This window comes from Odocoileus virginianus, unplaced genomic scaffold, assembly GCF_023699985.2.
Source record: "Odocoileus virginianus isolate 20LAN1187 ecotype Illinois unplaced genomic scaffold, Ovbor_1.2 Unplaced_Contig_11, whole genome shotgun sequence".
NCBI classification, from domain to species: domain Eukaryota; kingdom Metazoa; phylum Chordata; class Mammalia; order Artiodactyla; family Cervidae; genus Odocoileus; species Odocoileus virginianus.
Genome location: NW_027224328.1, coordinates 2,017,572 through 2,028,561, shown reverse-complemented (window position 1 = coordinate 2,028,561; position 10,990 = coordinate 2,017,572). Strand labels below are relative to the sequence as shown.

Genomic DNA, 10,990 nt, shown 5'->3' with positions numbered 1-10,990 from the left:
GGTGCCCTGATTACCCACAGGACAGCATGCCACAGGCTGGAGCTGACCAGTTTGCAGGCCTAGCTCTGTAATATCCAGGTAAACAAAGGGGTAAGTCCTCACCCCTGGACAGGAGGCAGGGCCAGGAAGGAAACAGTTACTTGGAGCTGCAGTAGAATGACCAGCTGGACTCAGCCACTCAAGGACAAGGTAGACCAGTTTCTCAAAATAATTGGTGGTTTCACGCAGTAAAAACAAAATGAGGATGAATGCTTGGAGCTTATTCAAATAAGAGTAAAAATACATCCAAAAGAAAACACAGCTAGAAATAGCTGAATACAAGTTTTGTACTGAGTAAAAAACTGGACAGAAACAGTTTATCAACTAGTTTATTTTTCTGGAAATGACTGGTGTGTTATTACAGCTGACTTGGGGCTGTATTCATGGGCAAGAGCACCCCCAACTCACACACAAGACCTCAAATCACACCATACCTATTATATTGGGTGGTTACCAACACAAACACCATAAAGAATTATGTGGTTAATATGTGGAACATTTTCACAGCAACTTGCAATAACTGACATTATGTCCAAAGGGTGAATGCAAGAAGACAGAGACCCTACCCAGCTCTGGAGAATGCCGTACATACCACCAGGGCAGAGCGCCCCCTGGAGTTTGAGCATGGCGGTGCACTTGTCTGCCTAATCACCACTATTCACATTTTTAACCATTTGTTGTTCTTTCGCACTTTTAACCTGATTTCACAATATAGTCCTATGAACGTTCTTAGGCGCACCAGGTTTTCTAGGGAAACAAAATAATTTTGCATTGGGAAAAAAGTGGAATAAAGCAGAACCACGTGATTTCTTTCAGAAAGGAATTTCCACTCATCTGTTTCTTGCTGTCTCTTAACTTGTACCCCACATGCCCACCTACATATGGGTTCCTGACTGAAGGTTCTAACCTAAGGTTGGAAGGGGCACCAAGCTTGTGCCAAGCCCAAAAGCCATCGAGGTGCCATTCGCTGCTCTGGGAGACGGTGGCCTCTTACAGACCAGGATGTGATAGAAAGAACAGGCTGGTTTGGGACTTGCAGGGAAGCCGGGTTAACAGTGCAGCGCCTCTGCAGCTTCGGTGTGCAGCAGAGTCACAAGGAGCCAGTTAAAAATACAGCTGCCTACGCTGAGATTCTGAGTCAGCTAAACCCGGGACAAGGCCTAGACATCTGTATTTTAACAAGCACCCCCCACCTCCACTCAGCTATCTTCTGATGTAGGCAGTCTTCCACCTTCAGCTCTGAGGAGCACGTAAAGCAGTGACAAAGCGTTTATCTGTAGAGGAAAAAAACCACGCACATTCCGCCAACAGACACCCTGGGCACCCCGTCCCCAGCTCCCTTCGCCTTTGGCCTTTGGATGGTGACTCCTGGGTGGTGAGGGGTGGAGTACACGTCTGACCACATCTGGGTGACCCCTCAAAAAGCCACCCCTCCCAAAGTTTCCCACTCGGAGTCCACACGCCGTCTACTCTAATACCTACTAAATAAAAGCAACATTTCTAACTCATTTTAAGGTATGCAATTCTTTTATTTCCTTGGCCTGACAGCAGAAACTTCATTATACAAGAGCCTGCAGCTTGACAGAGCTGACCCTCGAACTTCCCCCACGGGAAGGACCCTTTTCATTCGCGGAGATGAACTGAAGTGTCTGAGATGAATTGAAATGTCCCATCTGGGTGCAAATTCCTGCTTCCCACCCAGATCATAACCCTAACGTGGAAATAATCAGAGTCAAATGGAATCCCCAAGAACTACGAAAAGTCACCCTTCTCAAATTTTTCTAACTAGCAGCTGCGGGAAATTAAGACCCAAGCAGGGGGGGGGGGGGGGGGGGGGGGGGTGGGGGTGGGGGGGGGGGGGGGGGTGGGGGGCCACTGGCCCGCACCATGCATCTCTATGCATTGTCAGAGTGGAGGACAGCGGCCCCAGAGCAAGAGTTCTGGATGAGCGGGAGGTGCAGATAAGCCATCTTACCCCATACCTGCCCCTTCTGTACGTAACTCCGTTAACTCATGGAGTGAAGTCTGGGAAATGTCAAGATGAGTGGTTCTAGCCTATCGCTGAAATGGGTGAGGCTCATTCAAGTCCAAGGTAAGTGTGGGGAAAACGGGCACCAAAGAGCAAAGCAGGTTAGACAGAGATGCTCAGGACTCATTCAGTTCCAGTTCTATGCTTTGGAGACCGTCTTCGCAATCCTGACATCCCTCACGCCTGGCCTCTACTCTCCAGCAGAAGGGGAGCTCCATCTAAGTGTCTGGGTCTGAGGTCTACTGCCACCACAGGGGTGGTGGGCTGGGTACTGTGATGCTTGTGAGATAACCACTGGGGTGTGGGAGACAGGAGAGGTCAGGGGTCACAATACTTCAATTACAGTGGGTCTCTTTTGGTCCCCAGGAATGGTCCGCTACCAGCCAGTAATCCTGCAACATTCTCAACCCCGTTCCCCACCTGTCTTGTGCAAATGTCAAAAACAGAATCTCTGCCCAAAGCAAAGGCGAGCAGCAAGTTACTGTCGGTCCATGGTCTCTGGCCCCAACTTGCCCACCCCGATTCTTCCATGGAAATCAGATTTCGCAGCGGTATTTGTGGTGAGACTAGAGTATCCCCATTTTTGTGTTTTTGTTTTTTCTATCAAAGCCAACCCAACAGCTCTGTCCTGACGTGCTTTCTCCCAGGGCCGAGAAAGCAGCAAAAAATGTCAATTGAGCGTGTGAAAATATGGTGATGGTGTGTGTGGTGTCATGTTTCCAGGTGTTCCACCTCTGTCTCCTTCACGGGGGGAGCCCTCCCTCTGTCTCTCTCTCCCCAAGCCCCACACTTGCCCCTCCCCCTGCCCCGAGTCCGGTCGCTCCCATCGGCCGGTTTCCGCCACTCACTTCCCGTAGACACTCTCGTCACTGTAGGCCACATACAGAAAGTAGTCTTCCTCATGGTTGTCCTAGGCAAAGACGGGAGAAAATGGTTTAGAAACATAATCACGTTCATCATCCCTAGGATCTGGAGCCTCACACAACCTCGTAGGGTAGGCATAGGAGGTATCCTTCATCCCCGTTCAAAAGAGGATCGTGTGCCTCCCCTGGTGGTCCACTGCTTAAGACTCTGCGCTTCCAATGCAGGGGGGCACCGGTTTGATCCCTGGTCAGGGAATTTGGATCCTGCATGCCACTGAGCAGGGCCAAAAGAAAAGGGGGGGGGGAATCAAAGCAACAGCAGAAGTGGCTGGGATTCAACTTTGAACTCTTAAGTTCACAAAAACCTTCATGGAGAACATCATATGCATCAGAGATATGAAGCTCATTCTGGCAAGAAGAACAAAGACACAACATGACTATATATTGTTGTTGACTGCTGTTCAGTCACAGGGTCATGTCCAACTCTTCTGTGACCCCATGGACTGTAGCACACTAGGCTTCCCTGTCCATGGGATTTCCCAACAAGAATATTGGGGTGGGTTGCCATTTTTTCCTCCTGGAGATCTTCCTGATCCAAGGATTGAACACGTGTCTCTTGCATTGGCAGGTGGGTTCTTTAACGCTGAGCCACCAGGGGAACCCATTAACTATATATATTTGAAAGTGAAAGTTGCTCAGTCATGTCAGACTCTTTGTGACCCCATGGACTATACAGTCCATGGAATTCTCCAGGCCAGAATACTGGAGTGGATAGCCTTTCCCTTCTCCAGGGGATCTTCCCAACCCAGGGATCGAACCCAGGTCTCCCACACCACAGGCAGTTCTTTTCCAGCTGAGACACCGGCGAAGCCCAAGAATAATGGAGTGGGTAGCCTATCCCTTCTCCAGCAAATCTTTCCCACCCGGGAATCGAAGGGATAATTATATATATTGGGATATAAACTACCAGGGAATGTATGCTATGGAATAAAAACTAGAAATTATTATAAAAGTTCACTAATAGGATACAATTATAAGGCAGTATTGTGTGAAACCCTTTGAGGAATAATAATGCAGGTGATAAATCATGATCAAGTCCTTTACTATAGTTTATCAGCATATTTTTACAGTTTACCAAAAATTAAACCAAGTAAAATCATTCAAGTTACTCCCTCCAACTGAGTTGATTTGTGAAGACAAATGAATCCACTGAAAGACTGCCTGGTGTTCAAATTTCATTTGATTTGGTATATTTGTGGTCAGAAAGCACTTCCTGCTGTTTCAATAAGGACACTCCAATGTTAAAACACTATGGCAGGGCAAGACTGAGAAAAGAATTCAAAGGGACTGAATCCAGCGGGCCGCTCAACTGCCGAGGGACAAGAGACACCTGATCTCCCAGAGCCCGACACGGCTATGTGAGAGCATCCTGATAAATGACACCTCTACCGCTTGCCCCACTTCCCGGGTGTGTGGATGATAACACCTGGGACACAGGCTAGAGAAGGCCAGACGGTACGGCATTGTCGCCAGGACCATTACCTCATACAGCTGGCCCATGGTCGCACTAGTGGGAGGTATGGTGTTGTTGACAAAGAAGAATAAGGCGTCCTCAGGTCTCAGGTGGATTCTCTTCCGGATTAAGAAGTAGAACTGGCCAACTGGATGAAGGTGGGGGTGGGGTTAGAAAACGAGGACGAGGCAGAAGAAGATGAGAGGTTAGCAGGAGGGTAGTAAGATCCAGAAGACAATTCTACTGCACCTGTTTCTCAAAGCACCAGACTGGCATTATCATCTGCAGAGCCAAACACTGTCCTGCAGCTTCAGAAACAAAAAATGATACGGCAAGAAGCCTATGTGTTCCTTGACGTGCCATGGAGTTTCATTCCTCAATCCATCTCTGCTTTACTCAATTTCAGAATCTGATTTGAAACACACTTTTCGGAATTCTTTGGGGTCCAGTGGTTAGGACTCTGACACTTTCAATGCCAGGGCCCAGGTTCTATCCCTGGTAGGGGGAACTAATATCCCAAAGCCACATAATGTGGGGGAAAAAAAAAAAAAACACACACACATACAGACACTTTCATGTCCATTTCCACCTAACTTGTGATGGAAGAGATCTACTGGACTCCCGTAATCTTAGTACAATCACTCATCCCAATGTCGGAGCAATGAGTGAGGTTCAGGCTTTATTTTTCACTGAGCACACTGCAAGGTTTCTAGAAGGCTGATTTTCAAACCTAACAACTCTGGAGCAAACTCATCTACCAATATCTTTCCAAGTGTCTCCTGGATGAAGTAGTTATTCCATTAAAAATCAACATGAAGAATTAACATATCTTTTGCAAATCCAAACAGTATCTACAAGATATATTAAAAAAAACCATAACTTGAAGAGGTCAGGGTACTCAGCTGAGAATCTCTATAATGTGATCTTCCCAACAAATTAGTCTGGTTTTCCTTATGGTGTAAACTGGTATCACAATAACAAACCTGAATTTTAAGCGGCTTATATAATACACATCTGGTCTTTTCTTTCAAGCTCTCACACTCTGCTGCCTCTAAATCAAACAAGGTCCTACAACAATGGGGAAAGCTTAAAGAAATCAGTGATGGGAAAGAACAATTACATCACCATCGCTGAATCACCCAACTCTCTGGGGCATCCTACTCACTTTCCTCAGTTCTACCTCTTCTCAAGCCCACGATCGCATTCACACAGCAAGGACTGGGAAGGCTCTGCTGTGGGAGGAAGGGTCAGGGGAGGGACAGGGGATTACCAGTGAGGTCAGAGGGCACGAGATACTTCCTCTTGTCCAGGTCAGGCACCCTGGCCTTGGGAGCCTTCTCCACGATCACCTGGGAGGAGAGGCAAAGGGTGGGAATGAAAACCGCAGAATCCAACCTAGTATGTTTCCTTCTACACCCTACAGTTGCCCTTATCTGAAGTGAGTTTCTCTGGACTCAACATAACTTTTCCATCTCTTATTCTCTCTTACCCTTTACAAAATGTACAGGGAAACAAACTTTCTTAATAAGGTTATAATTTTATTAATGAAACAACAAGAGGATAGGGAAGGGGTATTATGAAAAATAGAGGACCTTGATTTTAATTACAAGTTACCTATAAGATGTGCGTGCGTGCATGCTAAGTCGTTTCAGTCATGTCTAACTCTTTGCAACCCTATGGACTGTAGCCCACCAGGCTCCTCTCTTATGGTTCCTGCATTGGTAGGCAGGTTCTTTATTATAGGATATATACTTTCTGGCATTTAGCTGAAGCACCAAGAAAATTATCTGGATTTTCTCAAGTGGTCTTGAGTACCCACTAGCCTTATTCTTTCTCATAAATGATATTTATCTGTAAAGATACAGATAATGTGGTTTAAATGTTGTACTTCATCAAAATTTTTGAGAATGACTGCAAAAAAAATGCATTCAAGGCACCATTAAGTGAAAAAAGTGTTAAAAGTAGTGCTTATATTAATAGAATGTCAGTACAATAACCCATAATAACCCATATTGACTGTTAGGATTTTAAGAGATTTTCAGTGTCTACATTAAATATTTCTACAATACTTCCAAGTTTAGAAGGGTCATTTAATTCTGTAAAGAAAAGGAAAAAAAGATCAAAAGGGAGGACATACATGTATACCTATGTTGAGGTTTGACAGAAAACAAAATTCTGTAAAGCAATTATCCTTCAATAAAAAAATAATTTAAAAAAAGGAAAAAAGATACATAAAAGTTATACATGTAGACGTATAAAACAGGAACTATTTTATAAATAAAATTTCAAGCAATAATTTAAATAATGTACTTAAATTTAAGTATTACAAAAACACATTCAGTATTTACATATAAGTGATGTAATATGTAATTTGATTTAAATTATAAATACTTGAATTGACTATAAAACCATCAGTTTTAGATTTTTAGTCTAGAAAATATAATCATTTTCAGTAGAAGATAGGGAAGTACAGAAAAGTTAAAGCATAAATAAACACTGGGCACAGGTCACATAAATTCTCTGAACTTCAGCATTTAAAGGAGTAAAATATGTATGTATGTTTAGTCACTCAGTTGTGTCCGAGTCTTTGTGACCCCATGGACTGTAGCCCACCAGGCTCCTCTGTCCATGGGATTCTCCAGGCAAGAAATACTGGAGTGGGTTGCTATGCCCTCCTCCAGGGGATCTTCCCAACCCAGGGATCAAACCTGGGTCTCCCACGTTTCAAGCACATTTCCTTTACCATTTGAGCCACCAGGGAAGCCCAACAAAAAGGAACACGGTAACCTTCAAACACGTCTTCTACTGACACATGGAACGGATACAACAAACTCAAATAATCCATAAATCCATAGAACTTTTATGTGAAAAGGCTTTGTAAACTGTAAAGATCTAAACATAAAGATATGGAGAAATCTGAAGCTTTTAAATTTAAGGGGATGGGTTAACATAGTGAAAACCTACTTATTTTTGCAGAGAAAAAGAATCCTGCACCAGGAAGACCAGAAGGACATGATCACACTTAAATAAGTCACAGGCACAAAATGTAAAGTGTGAGGAATAGAGTAGTAACTAACACAGTGACGTTACCATAACTAGACTTATCATGGTGTCTTGAAATGTACATTAAAAAACACTATGATGTGCAACAGGAATTAACAGTGTTGTAGGTCAATTATACTTTGAGAGTAAATCCTAAGAGTTCTTATCACACACATTTTTTTTTCTATTTCTTTAATTTTGTATCTGTATGAGACAATGGATGTTCACTAAATTTATTGTGACCATCATTCCATAAAGTATGTATGTCAAATCATGATGCTGTATACTTTATAGGTATACAGTGCCATATGTCAAATTATATTGCTATAAAACCAGAAGAAAAAAATTTTTTAAAATAAGATAAAAATTAAACCTGGAGTACTGATAAATCAGAAATGAAAAGAAAGTCAGAAGAGTATAGGACTAGACCAGTGAAGACCCAACAATGAGGCAGCAGGTAAATAAAATTAAACGGGAAGGAGGGAGCATAGCATTGTGCCGCGCAGGAACTCAGACCTGGCAGATCCAGCCCCAATTAATAAGAGATGGAAACCATAAGAAAGGAGCAGGAAAAGAGCAACAAAGACAAGTGCATTTAATCAGGGTACATGACTGCTTTAATAACAAAACAGTCCAGCGAGAAAGGGCTTTGGAAGCCATTTAACCCTCTTTTCCGTCAACACGACACTTCAGCACAGTAAGACGCAGAGTTCTGCTCAGAACACCAAATCTCAGGATTCAGAGGGCAAAGCTCCTTTTATTATTATTATTATTATTATTATTATTTGTCATCAGAAAGAAAGCCATAGACTGAACAGCTGGAAGGAGTTTGGCCACTGGTTAAAATCCAACCGGAGAAATCATGAGATCTGAGTGAGTCATAAGAGCTTACAAATTATCAAATAAGTAAAATATTTAACAGCAAACAATGATAAGAATAAAAAAATGGATCAGCTGAAATTCTGGGTGAATGCATGGAAACAACTGAAATGGGAAGGACTGTTTTGAGGAAATATAGGAGAATTTTAACTAGATTTCGGAAAAGGTACAATTCTGAGCTTGTAGCGTATACAGAACTATTGGAACAGAGCTTTAATCTTGAAGTTCTGAAAAAAATGGTCGTCATTTTGCTCACTGGATTGTTTTACTGGCATCACACTGCCATCTTAACTGTTGAGGGCAGCAACAGTTGACGTCTCTATTTCCAATATCTGATAGTGCAAGGCATAAATCATTCTTAAATCATGAACTGCCTTGGACCCTGAGAAACACTATGGCCTGGAGGATCCAACAGCCAGGATCAGGATCCCAGCTCAGGCACACATCAGCCACTTTCAGGAAGTTACTCCATTTCTTCAGATCCTTCATCTGTAGAAAGGGATTATAATGGTGTGAGGACTAAGTGAATGACTACAGACAGGGCACTGAAGATATTCCCAGGGACGTGGTAAGCTATCAATCAAAGTTAGTTGTCACTTGAAAATATTATAAGAGGGTAGGATGGGTGTCACCAAGACACAGTGGGAAACTTTTAAAGCAGTCATTCAAGGTCGAGAGACCAGGCAAGAAATCTGCAAAGCATCCTTTAGTGGGTAATAGGGCTAGTTCTCCTTTTTAGATGAAAACACCTTTGTACGTAATTCCTGTAATGCAACAGCCCTCATGTTTCCCTTAGTTTATAGGAAAAGTACTGCAAGAGGTTTATATGGCCCAGGTCGCTTCCGGAAGCTGTAAGAACATGAAAAGTTAGATGAAGACTGGAAAGGAATTCACCATCAGATAACTGCAGCTCCTTTACAAGTAAAGTACCTGTAATACCCTAAAGTCCCTGCCCTAAGATAAACAACACAGTCTTAGGGTCTCTAATCCTCCCATCTCCAAAACTCAAGGGTTGCTGTTCCCTCTATCACACCTTAAAAGCCTTCTGCCCTCAAATTCAGCTACGCAGCCCACATTAGCGAAAAAGCTGGGGGAAGGGTGACAGGAAGAACGCCCGGATGCAAAGACACCTTGGTATTTCTTCCCTGTTCCTTCTCTCCGCCTGCACTAGGTTTAAAACATAAACCTGAGTCCAAACACCCGAGAACAAGGTCTCAGTCTTTCCTGATTGTGTTCAGGTACAATGTGTTCGGAACAAACACCGGCCCACACACCGTGGAGCCAAGAATGATGAGGGAACCGGGTTACTGCGCAGAGAACGTGACCTTCTTTTCTGGGCCAGGCCTCTCTAGTGGCGTCCCCTTCCTTTCCTAATCCTCACAGAATAAAATAAAAGATCCACTGGCTTCGGAACATTTCCCTCCCAAACCCAGGGCTACAAAGGGCCAAAGTCCTCCCCATTAACGGAGAACCACCTAAGGGCGGAAATTGAAGGGAGCAAATTCCCTGGGTCTGTTATCCCTGAACAGTTCCATGCTATCTTAAAGCAGCATATGGGTGGTCCCGACCTCATCATTCTCGCCCAAAAAAGCTACATTTTGAGTACATCCCAGCCAACACATCCGCTGAGCACTGCTGAGTCACTCAATCCTAGGATCGGCTCTAAAACTGTAGTCAGCTCTAAAAGATGGGGACCGGCTCTAGGGATACGAGTTTTAAACGGTCCACAGTCCGAACGTCCATATTCCACTGGCTCCCCCGCGGTGAAGGGCGAGCAGGTTGAGTAATTTTAGGGGCCACCCTTCCGTGCCTTTGGGCAGCCATCACGACTCCCCCGCCCCCACCACCATCCCCCCCCCTCCCCCCTAGGACACTCACAGGGACCCGGTCCGGATATTTCTTCCGGATCTTTTCTCCTTCCTTTTTCCGATACTCAAAGGGATGGTCCTCCTTATACTGGAACTTCATGATGAACCGCAGGGTTTCTAAAATCCCCGGACGGGGCCTGCCTCTCTCGCGGACGAAGGCGTCTCTCCCGTCTTTTAATGACCCCTTTGGGCACTTCGCAATGAGTCTCAGATTCGCTTCCGAGAGGCCAGCCCACGTCGCAGCGCCGCTCGGCAGAGCTTTCAGAAAGGGGGGTCTCGCGGCCTGGGTTCCAAGACAGGGTAGGGCCAGGTAAAGAATCCCCGGAGGCTTTTCTCGAGAGCTGAGAGCACAAAAACAACACGACGGCCCGCTGATCCTGTGACGTCAGGAAGCCCCGCCCCCGCCCCGCCCCCGAGAACCTTGGACCGCGGGACGGGGGTGGGCAGGCGCCATCCATTTCAGCGTTTTCTCATTCTAGTAACAGTTTCCCCGAATCCAGTCCATTTAGAACACGAGAAATTTTCACATCTTATTTTATTGTGACAGTGACATTAGAGATGTTTTTAAAACAACAACAAAAAAATAATGTTCTAAAGATGCCTTTTACCCTCTTCGCCATTTCTTGGTAGGGCCCCAAAACAAATACAGATGGTAAAAATCCACCTTTTTTTCAGCCTGTTGGGATCTGGAGTCTGGGAAGAGGTGGGATGGGGGTCCTGGAACTCCTTTGGCCCGTTCAGAGGTGCCCCGGGCTTG

At 44.7% G+C, this 10,990-nt stretch overlaps 1 protein-coding gene across 1 annotated transcript; it reads right to left on the bottom strand.

Moving 5' to 3' along the window:
• Positions 1-352: 352 nt before the first annotated feature.
• Positions 353-10,630, bottom strand: GABARAPL1 (GABA type A receptor associated protein like 1). Its single transcript, XM_070464038.1, has 5 exons — positions 10,244-10,630; positions 5,715-5,793; positions 4,474-4,592; positions 2,917-2,978; positions 353-1,313 (listed from the first exon to the last, which is right to left on the bottom strand). The coding sequence occupies exons 1-5, from the start codon at positions 10,331-10,333 to the stop codon at positions 1,310-1,312; spliced, it is 354 nt and encodes a 117-aa protein (XP_070320139.1). The 5' UTR covers positions 10,334-10,630; the 3' UTR covers positions 353-1,309.
• Positions 10,631-10,990: the final 360 nt, after the last annotated feature.